The 25,390-nt window shown below is 45.2% G+C and overlaps 1 protein-coding gene across 1 annotated transcript in view; it reads left to right on the top strand.

Moving 5' to 3' along the window:
- NRDE2 (NRDE-2, necessary for RNA interference, domain containing) overlaps positions 1 to 25,390 on the top strand; it is a 205,004-nt gene that overhangs the window by 97,656 nt on the left and 81,958 nt on the right. Inside the window, exons 5-9 of the mRNA XM_085626525.1 lie at positions 1,408 to 1,870; positions 6,335 to 6,740; positions 9,780 to 9,913; positions 22,460 to 22,583; positions 24,016 to 24,191. Of these exons, the coding sequence (XP_085482651.1) occupies positions 1,408 to 1,870; positions 6,335 to 6,740; positions 9,780 to 9,913; positions 22,460 to 22,583; positions 24,016 to 24,191 (1,303 nt within the window). The remainder of the gene's footprint in view (positions 1 to 1,407; positions 1,871 to 6,334; positions 6,741 to 9,779; positions 9,914 to 22,459; positions 22,584 to 24,015; positions 24,192 to 25,390) is intronic.

The raw sequence follows: 25,390 nt of genomic DNA, 5'->3' as shown, positions 1-25,390 counted from the left end.
CCCACGCGGCGCTAATTCCCCGCCTGTGCGGGCGATTAGCGCAGTGGGCGGAGTCATGACGGAACCACTCCGTCATGAGCACAGCTCAACCGCGGCTCATGACGGAGTGGTTCCGTCATGAGCACCGCGCTGCCCCCAAACCCCCCCCAGCGCTGCGGCGGAATTCCCGCCGCAGCGAAAGGGTTAACAGATTACCATTCTATTGGAGACGCTTTGCCTCGTGTTGTTGCAAGTCTGATACTGTATGTACTGTTTTGAATACTGTTACTTATCAATTCATGTATAAGTAATAGTCAGTCTGTTTTCGAGGAATCATCTCAGCACTGTCATAACACTGTGTGAAGTATTTTGCTTCAATTGATTGTTTTACTTTTTTGTTGATGAAGAAAGAGCTTCTCAAACTTCTTTTAGAAGGAGTATTGGGATATTACTCTTTAATACACACAGACACAAAGTTGTTAATCACGAACATCGCAGTCTGGAAGAGGACGTTTTAGAACTGTTCTTCAAAGGATTATGTGCGATTCTGCAGAAAAACATATTTTAGGAAACATGTTCTGGGTAACCCATCACATGAACCTGCGTCCTTAATTTTTCAACTGAATGACATTCCCAAGATGTTTAATCCATCCAGGTTGAATACCCTTTGTGTTGCGCAAACAAATCCTTGGAGTGTGTTTTTTATTTTTTAGAATTACTTATCTGCTTGTCTATCCTCGTTCTTCACCCCTTCTCTGTGTTTTCTCTCTTAATTCCATGTTCCTATGCCCCTGAGGATTTTCCTCTTCATCAACTACTTTTTTGTTTGCTTTTGTCTAGTACTCCTGTCTATACCCTTGTTGCTTTACTATTGCCAATATTATTATACCTCCACTTTACACTAACCGTTCTACCATCTGCCTATACCGTCTTTCCCCTGCCTTTAATCCTTCTACCTCTACCCTTACCGATAGTGCTTTAGCGTTACAACTGCCTAGAACCCTTCCCTTACCAATCCAGCAGTTGCTCTGCGCTAATTTTATCCTTGTATCTCTTTCCTAACACTGCTAGCACTTTTACTCGGGTACTTCTCCTCCTACCTATCTAGTGTCTCTACCCCAACTGTAGTACCTCAGTAAGTACATATACACTATTTACCTTTACCATCCCCTAACAGGGGGCAAGACCGGGCACAATGTAACCCCTAACAAATATCAACTTTGCAGTTTGAAACTGGGACTGATTTAGTCACATCATGGGTCATGATGACTTGTATTTCTTAGAATATTGCTCATCATTCTGTCTGTGATGATTTCCTAATTGAGAAACATCTTTTTTCTGGATAGGAGATTGCGAGTTTTGTAAACACTATGTGTTCCATCCTAATGTTTTGCTTTGATACAAATCAGTAGTCTTTCGCCCTTTTAGGTATAAAAGAAAAGGAGACTCATCACTGGGTATCAATCCAAAGAAACACTGCATCATTTGGGAAAAGTCTACCTCTGCTAAAAAAACACCTAACAAACGGCCTGATCGCTACTTCACTAAGAGTGTCGTCCAGTTAATGAGCTGCCCTGCTTTCCAAGTTCACATCAATACCCAAAGCCTTCAGTCTAGCCAAAGTGCTTTCATCCCTATCGATAAGCGGGAAGAGGAGGAGACAAAGACTTTGTGTCCAGCCGAAACCTGGGTGAATCCCTTAGGAATATATGATCATTCAACAATGCTGTGGCGGCAAGGCAAGGGTGCCCCGGAGGCAGAGAGCAAGCAGCCGTTACCCTTAGAGAGCAGTGAGGAGACAGCCATCATGGTGAAAGTGGAGGAATTTAACAGAAAGCTGAGAGAGAACCCAAGTGATGTGCAGTTGTGGATGAAGTTTGTTTCTTTTCAGGTATGGATTATTGTCAGAGATCTGGTCTTGCTGCTTGCTGTTATGCTTTGGATACTGCATCATTTTGGTGTCTTTGAGGGGAAGACATAATGTAATCCTTTTTGTCATAAAATTGCTGCTTGTGAAGTGTAAGTACATTATTATTTGGGAAAAATATTCCAGATTATATGCAGTTTGAGCCATGTTTGCATAAACCCTGAAATATATCAGAGACATCACATGCCTGTGACTTCCTATGAGGATTCTGAATAAGTATGTATTCTGATGCTAAACTGGTCCTTGCTCAAAAAGCCTTAGTTGGCACCAGTTTTCTGGCAAGTTTGATTAGTGCAGAGGTATAAAGATATTTGATGAGGAAATAAGTCTCACCTCCCTGCTTAACAATAGACTCCACTATTTTTCTGCTCAGACTTATGCTAAGATTACGTCTTTCTCTCTTCTAAACTCTGGAGCTGACTTTGCTTCTGTGTGTGCAGCTGGTAAAACTTACCTGAAGATTCCTTGTTCTAGAACCAAATTATCACTGAAATAAGCCCATCTCTGCCTATATTAATTCTCAAGATTTACAAAATTGTCTGCTCTTGCATCTAGTTCCTTCCATTAATACATAGACAGTCCTTGTGGCAAGATCAAGAGTGAAAATGTAAGGAGCAATAATATAAACACTTCGGAAGATACAAACTCTTCTTTGGGGCTCCAGAAACTACATGCATTGCCTTTAAAATCTACTTTGTTCCATTCCAGGAGTTCACCTTCAACACAGCAGCAATAACTCCAGTCATGGACACCAAACTTGCAGTTAGGACATTGGCAGGCTTAAAACAACAAAAAGCAAGTAGGAAAAGACAGCACAATAGGCCATATTTAGCTGTGGATCTCGAACAACCTGGAACACAGATCAAACCCCTTCACTCCTCCACTGAAGGAAACGTTGATGATCCTACTTTTCAAGTCCAAAATATACACTTGGTTTGGGTACTACACATAGACACCAACAAAAAAACACTTCATCTGTAAGCGCGTCTTACTTGGCTTTTTTTTACCACCCCCTTTCTATTATAAAGCATGCTTTTTATTTGCACTTTACACATATCTATGAATATATACATTCTGTACTCTGGGTGGCTTGGGGTACTTTTCCTGGAGCACGGAATGCATCTACAGGCAAGTTTTCTTGATTGGGTACAAAATATGCCATTCTTCTGCTTTAAACTTCTCAGACACTATTGTCCTATTTTTAGACAAGTTAGGCTTTTCTGTTTATCTATGCTTTTAGTTCATTGAGTCCTCTGCCTCACGCTTCTATCGGGCCTTATTATTCAGGGGATTTTTAAATTATCCCCCTCCTTCTCTTGTATTGACACCTTAAATACATGAAAAACTCAATTCAGTCCTGTTGAGGGTCTCCTGTCCCTCTCCGTCCTGTTTGAGAGGATTGCACCTTAGTGTTCGATGAGGCGGGAAAAATGCACAGGCGGACACAGAATGAACATCTGCTGCTGTGATACCTCTGTTCGCCACATATAGGCACACCTGTGCTAGCCAAAGTAGTACATCTCTTAAAACAAATTGGATTTGAACAGAGTCCCGATCAATTTAGAAATCCATTAAGTATTGCAACTTCTCCTTGAAAATTTCGACAATTATGAATCTACCTTACCAGTGTTTTCAGGGAAATGGTAGAAATAATTTGTGAAGATTTAAAGTAAAATTTACTCTACCGGAATATCAGGGCAATAAATTTAAGGAACATCCTTCTCTTTCTGAAATTGATGAGAAATGCAAGTACCCAAAACATTTTTTTTGTATATACCTCTGCGCCGACCTATTTGATTTTACAAGCTGTTGTATGAATGAGAGTACGTGACAGTTTGACAGTGGTTATGAATGAACGATGATAATGGGCAATTTTATATTGTTTGTATTTTTGTGGGATGTCCTATGCGATATATTTTTGTAAAGAATCACAAAAGAAATGTTGTGAAAATTGATAACATTACATGTGTTACGTTTATATGTAACTGTGTGAATTTCAGAGATATGCACTTATACTTATAGAATAAAATAAAAAGAATTTCATAAAAAGATGAATTGCACAATAATATGTTTTGTAATTTAGTTAATAACTGTGGTATTAATATAAATGTATGATATGCAGAGGGTCTTGGTATTTTAGAACCTTGTTTGGTCGCTTGTAAAATCAAATAGGTCGGCACAGAGGTATATACAAAAAACATTTTTGGGGTTTCTCATTCCTCCCTCCTCTTGGACCTAAAAGTAATTCGGGGAGGGCCTCCTTCCCCCTTCGAGAAATGCAAGTACGCCACATGCCTCAATAATTTTTTAGAGTTAGTGCCTCCAACAAAAATAACTTTTTAAGGAGGATACCTTTTTAAAACTATATTCGCCCCACACAAAAATCCAGAAATCTAGGTTTGTGATAAATGGAACCAAACATTGGTTGATTGAGTATTTTTATGTGGATTTAACTTGCTGCGCTGTCTTATCGACTTAGCCATACAATAAGTAAGGGCCAGCACCCTAATGTTCCTGCGATGCTTTAAGAGAACGTTCCATCATGAAATAAGTGACCATTGACATTTTTGTCATTTATTTTTTTATCAAAATTGGCTATTACACTGGGTTTCCTATTTATTGCTCGTGGGTCAAACGTGTGCTATGACCAGAAGTAAGAGAAATATTTGTAAGACTGATTTTTATTTAGATAGATATTTAGATTAGTTAGATACATTGGTGAGCTAACAAGAAGCCTACTCCACAAACGTCTAAACTGCACAAAAAGTTTCCAAATTACCTACGCAGAAAGCTCTGATAACCTCATCTGCTTATTGAGCCAAAGTATGGTATGAAAATATTTGGGGCAAATAACATTTGCTTAGTAAAATATTTAAATTAAACCCTATAGTGTTGGTTTTGTTTCTCTGAGATCCAGCTGCCAGCTGTTTTTCTCCTAAACCAACGTGGTACAGGTATACGCTATCATAGTACTTCAGTGTACTAGGATGTTGCATAACAACATATAAAGAAATGTATGGGGGGATCATACTGATTGCATTGGGACTCTATATGTTGGAACGGATGTCATGTGTAACACCGGGGGTACGTTTTTGCATGAGAGAGAACATGACATTTTGCAGTTATTGTATTAGAGGCCCCTCACTTATTGACTGCTTTATGTATTCTAAAGGTTAATTAAGTACTTATCTTTGTAGACCCTCCAAAGTGTTTTTTTCTGCAACTGGGGTGATGTTGCTGGTTATTGGTATGTAGGTCTAGATTTCACTCACTAAATAAGTCATCCCTTTCAAAGCATAACAAAGTAGAGTTATAGCCATATTGTAAAGTTGTAGGAGCCAAAAGGATTGTCTGAGCAGAGCACTTCTTTGATGTCTTCTCAACAATTACCAGAGGGTTTGGCCATCTGGAACAAGTCAAGAGTTATTGCATACCAGTAGGGCTCATACATCAAGGGTCCCTCTTTCATTTTAGGGAATGGGGGTGAAGTCATGGATGGAAGCAGGCTTTTATTGTATTCGTGACTTTAGAAGTCGTAAATTGCACTGTAGGAGAGTCTTCCATTTTGTGAGAGGTTGTCCTTTGCATGTGGGACATTTACCATTGCAATATTACCATTGCAGTTACTTTTTTCTCCGAAGTGTTCTTCTATGTGTAGAAGAATGTTCAAATTTGGTGACAGTCTGCTCCTTTCTGTGCTTAAGTTTTAACAATGCAGACCCTCTTGAACGTCAAATTTACTTCTGCTGTCCCCTAAAAAATGTAATTATTTGTTTAACCTTTGACACCTTTATTGTGAGGTGGGTCCAGGCATTTACATTTACCACCATTTTAGTGAAGAATCCATTTTTATATTCCTCCTGAGAAGCCCCGCATTCTGTAACTTGTATAACATCTACCTTGTTCTAGGGATCTTTAATAATTGAAATTGTTATAATTAGTTATGTTAGATTTAGCTGTATACTCTGCCCCCTTGCCATGTGTTCACATATCCTGGTGGGTACCTCCTGTTAGCAGGGTCACAACTCCCCAGAAAGACATTCTGACTTTGTTACATTGTTTAAAGCAGCACGTGTAATTTATAGAAATTGTGTATGAATTATGGAATAGTCTTATGGGGATGAATTGGTGTCATTAGCTGGCAGGGCACACAGGCACATCCAGTGTGTTAATTTCATTCCAGTGAGCTTCACTGCAGCTGAAATGTAAGAGAAGACATACCAAATAAACATGTACATATTTGTTGTCTTATATATGCATCGTTTTAGAATGACTTGAACAATCGGTGTATTCCCTTGCGGAAAATAAACCATGTAGCAAACGACCGGTTTGCCCTAATTCATATTTATATTTTTGAGACTCCCATTGCATGACTTTAGTGGTAAAATACATTTTTGTGATTTTTAAATCTAACTTCTTTCTCTTTAGGATGAATTAATGAAGGGACCCAGCATGTACACCATTGATGAAAGAGAATTGGAATCTAGGAAGATTTCTCTCAAGCTCATCTTGGAAAAGAAGCTCTCCATCTTGGAGCGAGCCATTGACAGCAATCAAAAGAACGTGGAGCTGAAACTGGCCCGGTTAAAGCTGTGTGAGGAGTTCTGGGAGCCAGCCACCTTGCTGAAAGAGTGGCAGAAACTAGTATTTCTCCACCCCAATGATCCACAGCTTTGGCAGAAATATCTCTTGTTTTGCCAGAGCCAGTTTAGCACCTTTTCTGTTTCCAAAGTTAACAACATCTATGGGAAATGCCTGAGCACCCTGTCTACTGTACTGGACGGCAGTATGGTGTCCCACCCTGCCCTGCCAGGCACGGAGGAGGTGATATTTGGTACGTAAAAAAAAATGTTGTGCCTTTTTCACTCTGCAGCATGACTCTGATAAGTTATTGATCCAATTATCAGTGACTTTGATGCAACATGTGATGTAGATGGGGACGATCACACCCATTTTCCAACAAACTCTTCACACTGTAGGCCACAGTTTGCCTCCTGATTTAGCCCAGCCCTTTGTATTGAGTCCATATCTCACTGAATGATATTCCTATAAATGACATCCATGACTTGAACTGTGAGCCAATTCATACCTTACTCTTGAGTTACCGAAAACACTCCACAGCACAGTTTGACGTTCAATATATTACATCAAGTGTAAACCGGCAACAGTACAGGAGTGCAGTGATGATCCATATACAAATCTGGATGTTAGTCTCAAGTTATTATGCTGTAGTGAGGGTAGTGTCATGTTGCGCAGGCATGTCAATCCAGGAAATTCAGGCAGGCTTGTGAGAACGGGAAAATGTATGGGTCACTCTTTGAAGATATGTAGAGATTTGTAGAGTCCGATATGAGATGAAGGGATACCAGATGCAATCCGTTTTTAAAGTAAATTTTCTAACCTTCAAATAATGTCAACAATGTTATTTCAAATAAGGGTAGCTAGTGCTAGGAGCACCCAGGAGCACTCAATCTGCTTCATCAGCTCCTGAGGCCCTCTGGCCTCCCCCTCAAGACGGCCTCTCATCATTCTTGGCCTCCAGTATCGTTACACAGGCATCCCACGCGGTCACCTCCGAGCCCCCTGCTTCCACTCTGGCCCATTTCATATGCTCTCTCAGCCAGCACCTCTTGTCAAGCACCATACCGGCCTTCAACTACACTGCTATTTGGCATTTAAAGAGTACCAGGGCAAGGTCTATAAATCTTTGAATATAACAGTTCCCCTTGGCTCTTGGTCGCACGCCTAGCAGGCAGAACTCAGGTGGGAGTGGTATCAGGAGATCTTATTTGTTAATCTTAAGTACTGAGTACTGGCCATGCACAGGATTCTAGAATAATATATTTTTGCTGCGATGCTCGTCAGTTTCCCCGCTCCCGACACAGCAGGTGCCACAGCCGCGAGGATGAAACTCGCGTATTTACGCAAAACAGTTCAAGAATGCTGCGCACTCTGGCCATTATTCAAGTTAATTTATTTTTGTAAATTTCTGCAAACACAATCTTTGACATTGACGAAGAACACGATCTTTGACATTGACGAAGGCCAGGAGGCTGAAACGCGTTTGTCAGTTGATCATGTTTGCAGAAATTGACAAAAATAAACTAACTTGAATAGTGGCCAGGGTGCGCAGCATTCAGAGAGAGAGAGAGAGATCGAGATCAAGATCAATTTTCCTCCGTTCCGAGCAAAATCAAGAGACACCGCGGGGCTTCAGAATGACTTTTATTTGAAGAATAGAGCATAACACGTTTCAGCGACAGCCTTCATCAGATGCCTTCTTCCTTAATGCAAGTCTCTCCACCCTGTGTCTCAAATAAGCGTCTCCTTCCATGTGGTGAGGCGCGCACCTGGACCACGTTACATGACGGTAGTTTGAATGTAGAAAACTACCCGCCCCACAATGCAGCATGTTAGTAGCAAAGTGCCTCACAAGAATGTTGATTACACCCGTGGTACCAGGGAGAGGACTTGGTAAGTAATAACAACAAAAGTCATTGTGTCCCCTACTTTCAGCACCTCTTTCCCTCCGGTCGTCAAGGGCTGAAGACGCCTGTTTAGTGACTGCGTCTTTCCATACAGTGACGGACCCGCTAATGCTGGCAGTCTCTTCACATCCAGAGTTAGGGTGGCGGGCCACAGCAATCCGATACCTCGGGTAAAACCTCCACTCTTTTCCAGCAAATGCCGTGGCCTCTTTGCGAAAGGGTCCCTTGTGCGTGGTACTGGAAACACGCCTAACATCCAAAGTAATTTTCCTCCATTCTGAGCAAAATCAAGGGACACAGCGGGGCTTCAGAATGACATACATATATATTGACTAGCCTGCAACCAAGAAAGTGGGATAAACTGACACTGCTCTTGCAGAGAAGCATACCTTTACTAGATTTCACATAAAAATACTGGATATTTGTCCACTGTGTCTTCAGGTTATTATTGCTATTCACTGCTCAGAGCAGTCATGCAATCCAATTGGATTTGAGCCACAGCAGTCTGCTTCCGTGAGCCTTATATCAGCCTTCAAGGGCAAGTGACTCCTTTAATTAGACCCCACAATTAGTGTTAAGATTCATAGAATGACCATTTTCTCCAAAGCCTGCTGGCACTGCAGTGTGGCTAGAATAAGTCTGCCTATTTCTTCTGCTTTTTATACACAGCAAGACAACATTGATCCATCCCTACTACAAGTGAATGAGAAAGTGTTTTGGTGAGCAGGTAGGTGGTTGACAGTGAGTTGTAGCAACTTATAATGCAGGCGGTACAAAGCTATGGCCTTGCATCACCTGTAATTTTTTTATTTGTCTGATCCCATTTTTAATAAATTGAACTAGCAAGTGTTTTGTTCTCCTTTTGCATGTATGTTAAGTGTACATTGGCTTCCTGTTCTATGTAAGCAGGTGACTGAAATACCTGCCAGTGAGCCCCAGTCCCACAACGGGGTGCCTGACTCTCTTGGAACATTATGTAAGATGCATATAGTGCAGGGTCCCAATGTTTTTCTCAAGAGTACAGCATTGTCGAATGCCCGCGTTGCCGAACACCATGGCTGTCTAGTTTTGATTTCACCTCATGCCTTTTTCTTTCACCACTCTACACTCCCTCTCCCTGTATCTCATTCATGCAGATTCTTTTTCACATCGTCTTTCTACCTTTGTCACTGTTTTCCTACTTTTCTATTTCTTCTTCTTTTTCACTGTTTTTACTTTCTGTCTTGCTCTGGATGAAAATCTGAAGATGAAAATAAGTCCCTGTCCTAAAAAAATCAAATCTTTTTCCACAACTTGCACAAGCTCACATTAAGCACTGCCTAGGAATAAATGATTCTCTTCATTGTTTACTGACTCATGTTTTTTGGCTTCCTTTGTCTCTGCAGCTGTCTTTTTGCAGCAGTGCCATTTTCTCAGGCAAGCTGGCCATTCAGAGAAGGCTATATCTTTGTACCAGGCCATGATCGACTTCACCTTCTTCAAACCGGACAGCGTGAAGAATATGTCTACGAAAGACCAGGTAAGGTCTCCTTTTAATAGATCAGTCAATGTAACTTTGTGTCCACAATACCCCATCGAAAACAGACATCAGTAGCGGACTGTTTTTCTGATTTTGCGTTTTCAAATGTTTTTAATGTGTACTGTTGGGATAGTCTGTTAAGGCAGAGCTGGACACTGCATATTAACCTGACATTTATGTATGAGATCTTTTGACTGGACATTTTTGGTTTGTATATTTCACACATTCTTTATCCATCTTGATTAAAGCACTGTTTTTCTGTTTAACAGCATTGCAGTCATAGCACCAAAGTTTGTCCCGTTTTTTAATTTTCTATTTTGGCCATGCTTCATATTTCTTATGCTGTACTTGCAAGGAGTATTCCCTATGTAATTAATCATAGTATTTTTAGTATGTTTTAGAAGTTTTTCCTCGGTTGTTTGCAGATTTCATCTCTTTGTTTTAGGTCCCTTGCTAAGTTTAACGGGAAAGTGGAAAGGTAGTCCTAGCCACCTGTGTTTGCCAGTTTACAATCCCAGCAGTGTTTTAGGGATTTATTACTCCAGTGTTTTCCTAAAACACTTACAAAGATCATAGCACTTGTTTTTTCACAAGATGCCTGTCCCTTTAAACATCATATTGCTCACTGTAAATGCCCCCAGAAGGCATGCAGAGGTAGCAAAAACATTTATTGCTGGTTTGATCATTGGTGCAGTGCTCTGCGGCAGCTCAGACATAATGTGTTTTCTGGAAAATGCATTCTTTTTTACTGAAAAGAAAACTTGACAGAACTTTACATGCAAACATTGCAGCCAGCTAGTAAAAATCAAACACCCTCTTTACCCCTGTCCCTGAATCTAAAGCGTCTACAGCAATTGTTGGTCTTGATTGACTGAGACAAACCTGTTACATTATTGTGTAGCATAGCTAGCCCACAACCATGTTGACAGCTACTACTGGATAATTTAAAGTTTAACTTCATATACTAGCTATCCAGACCAAATGATTTCCTACAGATTATCTTTGTTGGAACATTGTTCAGCCAAGCTTCACTTATTCTGCTACCCATTTTATTTTACAATCCAAATTGAATGAATGCAGCAATCAACATTCTCTTTTTTTAAAACATTTTAGGTCCGAATGTGGGCAGTGAACTAGATTCCAGGTGATATGTAGTGTGTGGGTAAAGTTTGTGGTTAACTCGTAAACGTAACACTTTGCAATTTAGTACATCAGGGGTTTGGTTAGTCTCTGTTCCAGATGGCTGTTGTGAAAGATCCCCTACCTTTACTGATTCTCCGGTGGATTTTTCGTCTGTGGAATGTCCTACTACTGATGGTAGTTGTAGGTGTATTAGGAAGGTGGTGTGCTCTAGTGGCTGAATTGTCAACGGTGAAACAGGTCTCAAAAGATTTGTAATATAAAATCCTCTTTAATAATAAACCCGGATTGTAAGTTATATCATGTTAGTATTATTTATGCAGCGCATGTACACCCAAAGGTTTCTTGGCGCTAATAGGTAACAATAGTAAAAGCCAGAGGAGGCACAGCTGTATTAGTTTAAAGACGGAAGGCGTGTTTAAATAACCATTTTTTAAAATCTTTCCTAAACCTCTTCAAGTCATTAGTAAAGCGTAGGGTGTCTGGGGGAGAGTGTTAACAGGTTGGAGCTAGTACCGAAAATGTAATACCATCCATCCTTTTATTTTTGAAAGTCGTGATAGTCAGCAAGTTGGATGAAGAGGAACGTAATAGCCGACCAGGAGTATAACACATGATTCTGGTTTGAATGAATTGTGGGCCCAGATCATGGAGGGCCTTAACGGTGATGCAACATACTTTAATTATAGTCCTGTTCCACCGGAAGTCAATAAAGGCCTAGTAAGAGTGGAGTGATATGGCAATTTCTAGATTGGTTAACATAAGTCTATCAGCCTGATTCTGTATTGTTAGACCTGTCAGCCCTTTGGGTGGTCCCTCCTCATCATTATTTATTTTGTCCCACTTTTGCCTCAAACCCTGTTAGTATTTTTCCTTTTTGGGAACCACCAGATTTTTTAGTGTTGATGCAGGGTCAGGGAGCCATTTTCCCTACCCCTGGAACTTCTGTCTGAGGGCCTGAAACACAAAATGGTGGCCACCCATTGTCACCTGTGACATCACTGGAACCTACTAGTACCTTCCAGAACATTCTAGAACCCTGTGACAGTGTGAGGCAGGTTTAGAATGTTGGGAAGCCAGCTCAGAGTTGGCAGTTGGAGTAGGCAGTTGGCACCTGACTGGTGAAGAGAGAGCAGCACAACACTGAAGGAGGAGGGAGTGAGGCAGCAGGGGTGGAAACTTGTGCCTGGAGTGGGGTCCAGAAACCCACCCTTGATACTAGTCCCTACTGACTGAGCCCAGCCTGGAGCCCTGTGTGGGATAAAGTCAAGAAGAACCAACTCAAGGACCTGAACAGCCGGAACAGGCCTTGAAAGTAAAGAACAGCAAGTTCCTGACCTGTCCATTGGTATCTTCCTGGAGTCCGACGCCGAGAAGCCTAGAGACCTGGGGCCGGAGGTGAAGAAGCGGCGCTGACTGGAAAGCAGACGTCGTACCCGGAGCCGCCAGAGGTCGAGAGAGGGCGCCGACGGAGGTCGTGGAGACACCAGAGGTCGAGGAGGAAGTCACCTGAGGTCGAGTGTGCGGCGTCGACGGGGGAGTGAAGTCCGCCCGCCGGAGACCGAGGTGAATCGTACCGGAGGTCGGGAGTGGAGATCGCACTCCGGAGTCGCCGGAACCTGAGGAAAGGAGCACCGGAGGTCGGGAGTGGAAATCGCACTCCGGAGTCGCCGGAACCTGAAGGGAAGAGCACCGGAGGTCGGGAGTGGAGGTCGCACTCCGGAGACACCCGGAAGTAGGGAGATCGTGTCCCTGTGACGCCGGAGACCGACATCGAATCGAGGCTGCCCAGCGACATCGAGCCGAGGCCGCCCGCCGACATCGATCCGGAACCACCTCACGGCGTCGACAGGAACTGACATCGAGCCGAGGCCGTCCGCCGACATCGATCCGGAACCGCCTCACGGCGTCGACAAGAACTTACATCGAGCCGAGGCCGGCTAGCGACATCGAACCGGAACCGCCTCACGGCGTCGACACGACTCCGGCGGAGTCGGAAGTTCATAAAGAGTATTTATTCCCTCACAGTATTTATTTGCCTATGTATTTTATGCACATCTATTTATTCATTGATTATTTAGGATCTGAGCTTATTTATTTGACCTACCCTTTTTACAGAAGAAGCTTTGTGTACTGTAAGTGTGTTATTATTTATTTAACCTGCAACTAAGAGAAAACAAGATAAACACAGATATATTTTCATAAATTTTTACGGTGTAGTGTCGTTTTTGGAACGGATGCACGCATGGTTATTGTGAGGGTGTGACGTACGCTTAACACGGTGCCTGACCTCCGACCGCTCGAGCCAAGCTACCCCTTGTGTGTTGGGAAACACCGGGTGACTGCTAAACCCGGTTGCCCGGGGTTTTCTAACATAATTGGTGTTCAGCGGTGGGATTGAGCTGTGCTTGCGTCCACTCGACAATAACTGTGGGTAGTCCATAGGCCTACACCGGGAGTTTTCTCAAAGCGGACTTCCTAATTCTGAGTTTTGTTTTTTCCAAATTTACTCTGGTGGTGGGAGGAGGTATTACTAAAGGTACCCCCCTGCATAGCTTCTGTAAACACCTGTCTTCTATTCTGAGTGGGCAAAATGGAGTTTGTGTTGGAAGACCTGGAAACTTATACTGTGGCCCAACTCAGAGAGTTTTGTCAGAGAGAGGGGGTGTATTGTCCCCAAGGTGCCAAGAAGGGTGAACTCCAGACCAGCTTGAGGGCTTGGGGGGAGGCATGACGAGAAAGTAAGGCTGAGCAGGAGGACAGGGATGGAGAGCCTGATAGCGAGGGGGCTGGGTTGTACCAACCTGAGGTGGGGAACCTGTTAGCGGGGCCCAGAACACTTTCCAGGAAGGGCAGCACTGTCTCTAGCGGTGGCTTATCAGAAGTAGAATTAACTGACCGGAGGGAGAAAAGACAGCTCACATGGAAGTTGGCGGAGCTGGAGAAAGAGAAGGAGGGACAGAGGATGGCTCACGAGTTGAGGCTGAGGGAAATAGATCTCCAGATCCTACAAGTCGGGGCACACACTGTTCCTAATGGTGGCAGCAAAGACAGAGAAATCACCAGGGAACCCAAACCCTATCTGCCAAAAGACATAGTAGCTAGCTATAGTGCGGGCGACGATATCGCCAAGTGGCTAGCGGCCTATGAGGTCTCTTTAAGGGCCCATGGGGTGCCAGAGAAGTACTGGGGAGGGGGATTGTACAAATACATGCCTCCAGCTGGTAGGGATGCATTATTGGCCCTAGAGCCGGATGAGCAGACCCACTACCCCACCATGAAAGTGGCGCTCGTAAGAAAGTTTGGACAAACACCCGAGAAGTACAGACAGAAGTTCCGGGGTAGCCACAAACTGGGCACACAGAATTGGGTGGATTTCCTGGACTATGCAAAGAAGGCATTAGAGGGTTGGATTCAGGGCAGTGAGGTGAGGGACTACGAGGGGTTGTTTGATTTAATGTTGAAGGAACACCTGCTCGAAAAATGTTTCCCTGAACTGCGTCAACACCTGGTGGATAGCAAGCTGACCAATCCCCGGAAGCTTGCTGAGGAGGTGGACATTTGGGCTAGTACCCGGGTGTCCACAAGGGGGACTGGAGGGGATACTCAAAAGGCCGGACAGGGCGCCCCCCAGAAGAAAGAGGGAGGGGAAAAGAAAAAGGAGTTCTCTAAAGGCCCCCAAAATAACTTCCAAGGAAAGGGAACAGGATTCACCCCTAGGGCTAACCCACCCAGAAACCCTAATCCTGGCCAGAGTCAGCAGCCAAGGGTTGTCCATTGCTTCGAGTGCGGTGGCGTCGGACACTATAAGGGAGATGCGAAGTGCCCGAAAAGACCACCCCCTCCCATTGGAGGAAAGGCCCCCGGAGTAGCTAGTGTAGTGCTCGGGGAGGAGATGCCCTTAACTAAGGGAAGGGAGTGGGCGGGTGTCACTTTAGTGTCCCTGGGAGAACGGGAGATGGTTCCTAAGATCCAGGTGCCCGCAAATACCGTAAAGTATGGGCAGTGGGTCACCATCAACGGCCAAAGAGGGGAGGCTCTGAGAGACACAGGAGCCAGTATGACTATGGTACGTAGCCAGCTGGTGTTTCCAGAGCAGGTAATTCCCGATGTACTCCACCCAGCCGCGATGGCTGACGGCAGAACCAGCCACTATCCGGTGGCCGAGGTTCCCTTTGAATGGGAGGGGGTTGCAGGTTCACTTCGAGTTGCCGTAAGCCCTGCCGTGCCAGTCGATTGTCTGCTGGGGAATGACATGGAACATAATGCTTGGAAGGAGGTGGAATACCGGACTCATGCTGAGATGCTGGGTACACCTGACTGGGCCTGTGTCAGCACCAGGTCTGCGACTACCCGGAGAGGGAGTTTGCTTAGGCGGGAGCCTGAAACAAAGGCACCGCCGGCTGCCAATCAAGGGAAGAACCGAGGACAGGAGGAGCCTGCCTCGGCATCTGCGCCCCGTGTGACGGATAGGCCACCGGAGGTGGTGGACCAGGAGTCCGCGGAGTGGGATGTTACCAAACTGGAGAACCCACCCATCCCGGCCGAGTGGCACGTGGAGGGAGGGCCGACCAGGGAGGAATTCTGCAAGGGCCAGAAGGAGTGCCCTACCCTTGAGGGACTGAGGCGACAGGCCGAAGCCCAGGCAGCAGGGAACGTTGAGGGGAACTATAATATTTACTGGGTGGATGGCCTCCTCTACAGTGAACCCAAGGCACCCATGCACGGATCGTCACGGGCTTTGGTTGTCCCTCAACGTTACCGAGCCTTCCTTCTGGAGTTGGCTCATGAGATCCCCTTGGCAGGACACCTGGGGCAAGACAAGACCTTTGCCCGTCTTGTCCCACACTTTTATTGGCCTCAGATGAAAGTGTCGTCCGACACCTACTGCCGGACGTGTGTGTCTTGTCAAGCCAGTGGGAAAACAGGGGTGAAGCTGAAAGCTCCCCTGGAACCACTTCCTGTCGTTAGCACCCCCTTTGAAAGGGTGGGCATCGACATTGTGGGTCCGTTAGATCCGCCTACTACAGCTGGTCACAGGTTTATCCTGGTTCTGGTGGATCATGCCACACGGTACCCAGAGGCTATACCTCTGAGGACCATTACTGCACCTGTTGTGGCTAGGGCCCTGATGGGAATCTTTACCCGAGTGGGTTTTCCCAAGGAAGTTGTGTCCGACAGGGGGACCAACTTCATGTCAGCATATATGCGGGCGATGTGGAAGGAGTGTGGAGTGACCTACCGGTTCACCACTCCTTACCACCCCCAGACCAATGGTCTGGTGGAGAGGTTCAATAAGACCTTGAAAGGCATGATCAGAAGTCTGCCTGAAAGCCTGCGGAGGAAATGGGACGTCCTCCTACCCTGTCTATTGTTTTCCTACAGGGAAGTGCCACAGAAGGGAGTGGGCTTCAGCCCCTTCGAGCTTTTGTATGGGCACCCTGTGCGTGGACCTCTCAGCCTGGTGAGAGACGGATGGGAAAGAACTCCCAGAAAGCTTCCCCAGGACGTGGTGAGCTACATGCTGGCCTTCCGAAGCCAAATGGCTAAGTTGTGGAAGCAAGCTTCTGACAACTTGGAGGCCAGCCAAGCAGTAATGAAGGCGTGGTATGACCACAACGCTCACCCGGTGGAATTGGAGCCTGGCCAGAAGGTGTGGGTGATCGAACCAGGAGAGCTTAGCGCCCTCCAGGATCGCTGGTCAGGACCCTTTGAGGTATTGGAGAAGAAGGGTAAGGCTACCTACTTGGTGGATCTTAAGACCCCTCGTCAGCCCCTACGGGTGCTGCATGCCAACCGCCTCAAACCCCACCACGATAGGCCCGAAGTCATTTTGATGATGGTGACTGACGGAGCAGAGGACGTGGAAAGCGAGCCTCTCCCCGATTTGTTTGCGTCTCAAGAGAAGGATGGGTCGGTGGAGGGAGTGATTCTCTCCCCATCTCTAACTCCTGAACAGCAGGAGGACTGCCGCCAGGTCCTGGGGCAGTACTCTTCGTTGTTCTCCCTTGTTCCGGGTAGGACTCACCTGTGCGTCCATGATGTGGACACAGGAGACAGCCCACCTGTGAAGTCCAAGATCTACCGGATGTCAGACAAGGTGAAGGCCAGCATTCACAGTGAAGTCACTAAGATGCTGGAGCTAGGAGTGATCGAACCTTCCAGCAGCCCCTGGTCCAGTCCGGTGGTGCTAGTACCAAAAGCCGCACCACCGGGTGCCCAACCGGAACTGAGGTTCTGTGTGGACTACCGGGGACTGAACTCAGTAACCAAGACTGATGCTCATCCGATCCCAAGGGCGGATGAATTGATTGACCGGCTGGGAGCTGCCCAGTACCTTTGACCTTACTTCTGGGTACTGGCAGATCTCTCTGACTGACGGAGCTAGGGAAAGGTCAGCCTTCTCCACGCCCAAAGGCCACTACCAGTTCTGTGTGATGCCCTTTGGGCTCAAGAACGCACCTGCCACGTTTCAGCGTCTGGTGAACCAGATCCTCACTGGAATGGAGAGTTTCTCTGCTGCTTATCTGGATGACATAGCCGTCTTCAGTAACAGCTGGGAGGATCACTTGCGTCACCTGCAAGCTGTTCTCCAGGCCCTGAGACAAGCTGGTTTAACGATCAAGGCCAGCAAGTGCCAGATCGGGCAGGGGTCGGTAGTGTACCTTGGACACTTGGTGGGTAGGGGAGCGGTGCAACCCCTCCAGGCGAAGATCGAGGCCATCATGGCCTGGGAACCCCCCAAGACTCAGACTGAGGTCCGAGCTTTTCTGGGCCTCACCGGATATTACCGCCGCTTCGTGAAGGGATACGGTACCATTGTGGCCCCCCTCACGGAGCTTACGTCCAAGAAACAACCTCGACGGGTAGTCTGGACGGAGGCTTGCCAGCAGGCCTTTTTAAAACTGAAGCAAGCCATGTGCGAGGCCCCGGTCCTACAGGCCCCAGAATTTTCCAAGGAGTTCATTGTCCAGACGGATGCATCGGAACATGGCATTGGGGCAGTGTTATCGCAACTCAATGAAGAGGGTCTGGATCAACCCGTGGTCTTCCTATCCCGGAGACTACTTCCCAGGGAACAGAAGTGGAGTGCAATAGAGCGTGAAGCCTTTGCAGTGGTATGGGCTCTGAAGAAGCTGCGGCCATACCTGTTTGGCACGCACTTCCTAGTTCAGACCGACCGTAGCTCTCCCCGCTTTCAGCTGGGGGGGACACGTGTTAGACCTGTCAGCTCCTCATCATTATTTATTTTGTCCCACTTTTGCCTCAAACCCTGTTAGTATTTTTCCTTTTTGGGAACCACCAGATTTTTTAGTGTTGATGCAGGGTCAGGGAGCCATTTTCCCTACCCCTGGAACTTCTGTCTGAGGGCCTGAAACACAAAATGGTGGCCACCCATTGTCACCTGTGACATCACTGGAACCTACTAGTACCTTCCAGAACATTCTAGAACCCTGTGACAGTGTGAGGCAGGTTTAGAATGTTGGGAAGCCAGCTCGGAGTTGGCAGTTGGAGTAGGCAGTTGGCACCTGACTGGTGAAGAGAGAGCAGCACAACACTGAAGGAGGAGGGAGTGAGGCAGCAGGGGTGGAAACTTGTGCCTGGAGTGGGGTCCAGAAACCCACCCTTGATACTAGTCCCTACTGACTGAGCCCAGCCTGGAGCCCTGTGTGGGATAAAGTCAAGAAGAACCAACTCAAGGACCTGAACAGCCGGAACAGGCCTTGAAAGTAAAGAACAGCAAGTTCCTGACCTGTCCATTGGTATCTTCCTGGAGTCCGACGCCGAGAAGCCTAGAGACCTGGGGCCGGAGGTGAAGAAGCGGCGCTGACTGGAAAGCAGACGTCGTACCCGGAGCCGCCAGAGGTCGAGAGAGGGTGCCGACGGAGGTCGTGGAGACACCAGAGGTCGAGGAGGAAGTCACCTGAGGTCGAGTGTGCGGCGTCGACGGGGGAGTGAAGTCCGCCCTCCGGAGTCGCCGGAGACCGAGGTGAATCGTACCGGAGGTCGGGAGTGGAGATCGCACTCCGGAGTCGCCGGAACCTGAGGAAAGGAGCACCGGAGGTCGGGAGTGGAGATCGCACTCCGGAGTCGCCGGAACCTGAAGGGAAGAGCACCGGAGGTCGGGAGTGGAGGTCGCACTCCGGAGACACCCGGAAGTAGGGAGATCGTGTCCCTGTGACGCCGGAGACCGACATCGAATCGAGGCTGCCCAGCGACATCGAGCCGAGGCCGCCCGCCGACATCGATCCGGAACCACCTCACGGCGTCGACAGGAACTGACATCGATCCGGAACCGCCTCACAGCGTCGACAAGAACTGACATCGAGCCGAGGCCGGCTAGCGACATCGAACCGGAACCGCCTCACGGCGTCGACACGACTCCGGCGGAGTCGGAAGTTCATAAAGAGGGCAGTAAGTGGAATAGAGGGCGCCTAAGGCCCTGTGGAGCCCTAAGAGACCATCCTAGGGGCTAGAGAGGTGTTAGGACCAGCCTGGGAGTGCCAGGGGTGGACTGAGACTGATACAGTGACCTGTGTGAGGGGTTGTGTAGTTTGGGAGAGCCAGATTCCTAGATTACCCTTGATCTACCTCAGTTTTAGCCTCAGCCTTATCCAAGCTAGGTGAGACACCCTCAGGCCATCCACATAACCACAAGCTGTGATTGGGCCAAATCAACCCATAGTACCTCACAAATGTGACCTGATTTGAAAGTGTACTGATGGCTCATATTTATTGAGAGTATTGTATTCTTTGTATTTATCCTATTTATTGTCTCACAGTATTTATTGTCTCACAGTATTTATTGTCTCACAGTATTTATTGTCTCACAGTATTTATTCCCTCACAGTATTTATTTGCCTATGTATTTTATGCACATCTATTTATTCATTGATTATTTAGGATCTGAGCTTATTTATTTGACCTACCCTTTTTACAGAAGAAGCTTTGTGTACTGTAAGTGTGTTATTATTTATTTAACCTGCAACTAAGAGAAAACAAGATAAACACAGATATATTTTCATAAATTTTTACGGTGTAGTGTCGTTTTTGGAACGGATGCACGCATGGTTATTGTGAGGGTGTGACGTACGCTTAACACGGTGCCTGACCCCCGACCGCTCGAGCCAAGATACCCCTTGTGTGTTGGGAAACACCGGGTGACTGCTAAACCCGGTTGCCCGGGGTTTTCTAACATGTATAATCTGCAGTCTACTCACTAGGGCTTTTGGAGTACCCAAGTAAAGGGAGTTAGCATAATCCAGGCGAGATGTGATCAAGACCGTCACCATCATGATTAGTGCCTCTTTGGTCAGGAACCTAGCTATCTTCTTGAAAATTACTGACCCTATCTGAGATTTTAAAGGCAGCTCATTCCTAGAAGCCTGGGAGTGATTGTGGAAAGATCTTTTGGGGGAAGAGGGCGCCTCCATTAAGTCACAATTTTGAAATTTCTGCTTTTAGAAAGTTGTCATTTTCTTGTCCTGACCATTTGGTGCCTTCAGCCTGGGTCGCATGACTGTGATTAGCTTGGCAGTCGGAGGTTGTTATTCCTACCAAACAGTGAGACAATGGTGACTTAAGTGTTGACAGGATGTGCCATTCTTTTAGGATGTGTGGGGGGGCAGAGCTGTTCCCTACCCAACTTACATTTTAAAGGACTTGCCTCAACACACTCACAAAGAACTTCACACTAGCCTTTTATCACCCAACACCCCTTGGAGCCTAGGCAGGGAGGGAGAAATTCCAGAATCCTCTGTAGGGGGAAAACTGTAGAAGTTTCTTCCACTTCAAAGCTAGCATCAGGGATAAAAATAGGACACTCCGAACCACTCCTCAGTACACTCCTGGACCTGTGGATACTGCAGAAGAAGGATTTGCAAATTCCCCAGAGGACTGCTCTGCTGCTGGAGGCCAGACTTGTTACCCAGAGGGCTGCCCTGCTGCTTGAGACCTGCCTTGTTCTTCAATGAACAATCTTTCTGCTACCATAGTACTGCCCTGTTGCTTGAGGCCTGACTTGTTCCCCGAGGGACTGCTTTGCTGCTTGAGGTCTTCCTTGTTCTTCAGAGGCCTACCCGTCTGCTTGAGCCCTCCCCTTCCTTAAGAGAAGGAAGAGTAGACCTGCACCCTTCATCCCAGGCTAACCTGAGGGACTCCAAATGGTCCAGTGGGCCGTCATATATCCAACTGCTCCGATTTAAGGAATCCATTTCAAACCAATGCGAATCCAATTGTGGGAAGTCATTGCTTAAAGTCAAACAAATGAGAAGATTTATCGATGGATGCACACCCCTTTTTATACCGAGTGAACCCCGGCTGGGGCCCTTGGTGTCATGAAATATATTTGACAGCACAGTTGTGCGTTCCTGACTACATCGTTTGAAGGCTGTCCTCTGGTTTGTTACCTTTTTACTCCTGAGGAAGACCCAGTATGATGCATAGTTACTAGTACATGATCATAGGGTTTAAATGTCGATGACATTGTTTTATGTCCTACGTCAGCTATCCTGTGATATGAAATGAAGATGTAAGGATATCCTGAACTTGAATCTTTGGACATTAGATATTATATGTTTTTTCATTGCCTCAGGTTTTGTGTGTCAACACTTGGATCATTTCAGTGTACGCCATGTATATGTTTATGTAATTCATTGTATGTATTCTTTGTGCTATGGGCAGCTGATCATTTACAAAAAAACAAGAAAGTGAAACCTCTTTGTAGTTTGGTCCTGCAACTGGACTTGCCTGAGCCCTGTCAACCTTTGCTGGATTGAGTTCTTGATCCCCAAGTGGTGCCTCCCAGATCCTTGACCATTTGCTGGAATCAATTGAGTCCATCATGTGAAATCCTAACGTTTTGAACTCTGTGTGCCAAACTTTCAGTAGGTAACTTTTTCAACGGGACTCACGTGGTCCCTCTATCTGACCGACAATCCTTCACAGTCCGCCTGAGCATGTGACTTTGTACCCGGTCTAGCACGATCAGATGCCCACAGTGAGCGCTTTCTACTTCCTGATGTTATTTTTCCTTAAACCTTTTAAATTGCATATATCAGGCTGTACTGTACTGATTGGATTTTTGTCATTACGGTCTCATTTCATTAAATACATTTTACTCTATTATTCTAAATTGGTGTGGGATATCTCTTATGTTCTGTTTTCACGTTATTAGTGTTTGTGTAATGCATAAATACTTAACACAGTACCTGTAGGTTAAGTCTGACTGCTTTTGTGTCTAGCTACTAGAAGGTTAAGTGCAGGTTAAATTAGTGACTATTGTGGTTCACCTTGACAAGGATTGTGGTTGTTGCTTGAGGAGAGTTTTTCACCCCCTCAGTCAAAAACGTAGTTTCTTACACTGGACAATTATTTTTTTTTCCCCTTTTCCATCTTCTGCTCCAGGTAGAGTTCTTCGAGCCATTTTGGGATAGTGGTGAGCCACGATTTGGTGAGAAAGGAGCAAAAAGCTGGAACTCTTGGATGCGCCAGAAGGAGAAAGGGGGCTGGGTCGTAGTCCAAAACCACGGTAACTACTTTCGTTCACATTCATCAGCACTAACTACATTTACTGAACAGCCATTTTTAAAATTGATGTATCAGTAATTCTGATTCATGTAGTGCTACTTTCCTTAATTGGTAATGTCACAGCGTGAAAGGCTTTTTCACTGCCTGAGTGTACATGGAGGAGAATAAAGTACCAAAGAAAAAGAGAGTGGCTCTTAAGCCACAGTGGACTTTATTTTCTGAAATGCTCAATGGTAACTTAAAATGTTAACCCTCGGCACTAGTTTTAGCTTTCCAATTTTCTTCAAGGATGGATTTGCATGCTTAGTGAATGCTCTCGCATGGGTCTCTAACTCTCTTGGCCCTTTTATTTACTTGGTTGCGTTATTGTAGCAGATCAGTAGAAATGTACTGCATTATGTAGCATTTTTTTTTACTGTTGTACTGACTCTTCATCTGCATGGATATTACTGTGCCACAGCTTGATAATTATGTCATAATTACCACCAGCAAAAAGCTGGTAGTAATCTATGACAGTAGCATGAGAAATATGTTGGTGATATCCCTCCTTATGACCTTATTCATCCATATTTACCACCGGATAGGTGATTTCCTTCAAATTATCATTTGTGCTTTACACTGGTGACTTTTTCATCATCATCAGTCTCTATCAGCATAGTAGAGTGGTAGCATGTTTTTGCATTACCCAAACAAGGACATGCCAGGTTAGATATGCGATTATAGTTCACCAGGTTCTTCGGTTCCATTCTACTCTTCTTTGGGAATGGAGTCCCTAGTAGGTTCTTGAGACTGATGGCGGGAAGAAAGCCCTTCAATGACTAAAACATTAATTTGATTGAAAATGCTTATAATGCGCATTTTGTGTTATTTTTGAATGACTCGGGGAAGGCCTGGGTCACCTGTAAAATAAGAATGTTCAAGCAAGTTCAGAACTCCTTACTTCCATTGGAGAATGGTTAGCAAACTTAGGCCTAGGTGGGCAAGATCGATGCCAGACTTTCAGAAAGTAAATTAGTTTCGATTACATATATTGTACAATTTATCTGGTTATCCTGAAAATAGAGGATTTCTCTGGACCTGAATGACGCATGTTATACACCACTCTACTAGAGAGATCCCACTAAAGGTAAACAATCTGCCAAAGGACATTAGGGTAATATATGACAAAGGAGGTTAATGCCTCATATGATCATAGAAGCCTTCCCATTCTTCTCCTTGATTTCTTTGCACCTATGCTTCCATTGACCCTTCCTTACAGGTCTTTGTGACTTTTCCACCAGCTGGTCTAGGAACACTGCTTGTCACAGGATATATCCCATAGCATGAATTTGGAAAGGCTTTAGTGCAAATAGGGAGGTGTGTGGTTGTTGTGTGCTACTTTGTTATGTTGTGTGGCTGATCTCATTTTTAAAGGTACATTTCTTTTTTTTAAGTTGAAGAGGATGAAGAAGAGGTTGACAACGATTCAGAAATTAAAGACAAGACACTTCCCAGATGGCGGATTTGGCTTGCTACTGAGTGCTCTCGGGAAACCCGGCACTGGATACCTTGGCGACCTGATACAACCAAAGGACAAAAGGAGGAAGATTGTGAAGACCCTGAGAGACAGGTGAGAATGCAGTATCCAAAACAAGCATTACCAAAGCAACTGGTCTGGCGTTGGCTTCCAGACTTTAGCAATGCTTGTTTTGTCATGCTTTTTGTAAAATGTTATTGTTCAGGTAGTTGTCAGTCCGTCATCAATCTAAGAAAACCATGATTTTTTTTATCTTAAAAAAGCACACAGTGCCATAGTACTCCCTGGCTCTGGAGGGAACTATGTTGTGTGTTAATGTGCTCCTCGTGGAAGGAAAGTAAGCCGGAACTCTTAGTGATTGAAAAACGATTAGGAATGTCCTCCCGATAAATACAAATTGAGGTGCCATCCTTTCGTTGTTTTTCATGTGTTCCCTTATTTTTGGATAAGTAGTTCAATGTTCTGACATAGATGAAATGACCACTTGATGCACGAACAACTCTTAGTGAAGTCAGCGAATAGCTGAAGTGAGCTGACACATTGCCCCATGATGCATGCTCGAGTAGGTGAAAGAAAAATGTGAATGGCAGACTAAATGCTACTAATTGACAAAGACTGGCCTGTAGGTAACAATGTTATCCAAATAATTTTAGTAAAATGAAAAGGTCTTGGCTAACACAGACTTCAATCGGTCTGGTATAGGCTGAAAGAAGAACAAAAGGAGGACAGGGAACGGAAAGGAAATTAAAAAAAGAAAGAGCAAATGAAAAAAAAGAGCAAATGAAATAAGAAAGAATAAGGGAAGAAGGAAAGAAAGAAGGATAGAAATAAGGAAAAAAGAAAGAAAAGAATAAAAAAGAAAAAGGAAGACAAAAAAGGAAAGAAAGAGGAAAGAATGAAAGAAAGAGGAGCGAATGAAAGGATGAAGCAACAAGAAAAGGAAGAAGAAAGGATAGTTACAAAGATCGAGTACTTTAGTGAGCTTACAGTCATGTGATCTGCTGAAATGGTGTGAAAAAGCAGCAGTGAGATAAACAAAGGCCACAGGAATTTACAACAGCATTGGCAGGAGACACTAAGAGATCAATTTGGAATGTGCCTTTTGCTCTGGTAGAAAGTGTTATGCTATCTCATCAGGCTCTAAAGGCAAATGCAACACTAATGAAATAAAAAAGTAAAAACAAAAAACATTGGCACTGAAGGGAACTACCATGTGTGCAGTTGTATTCCTTGTGAAAGGGTTAATTGCAATCCGTAGCGACCTATGCCAGCTCAAGGAATTTTATAATGCC

Source organism: Triturus cristatus, chromosome 9 (genome assembly GCF_964204655.1).
Source record: "Triturus cristatus chromosome 9, aTriCri1.1, whole genome shotgun sequence".
NCBI lineage: Eukaryota > Metazoa > Chordata > Amphibia > Caudata > Salamandridae > Triturus > Triturus cristatus.
Note: the sequence above shows the minus strand (reverse complement) of the source record. Positions and strands in the feature narration are given on the sequence as shown.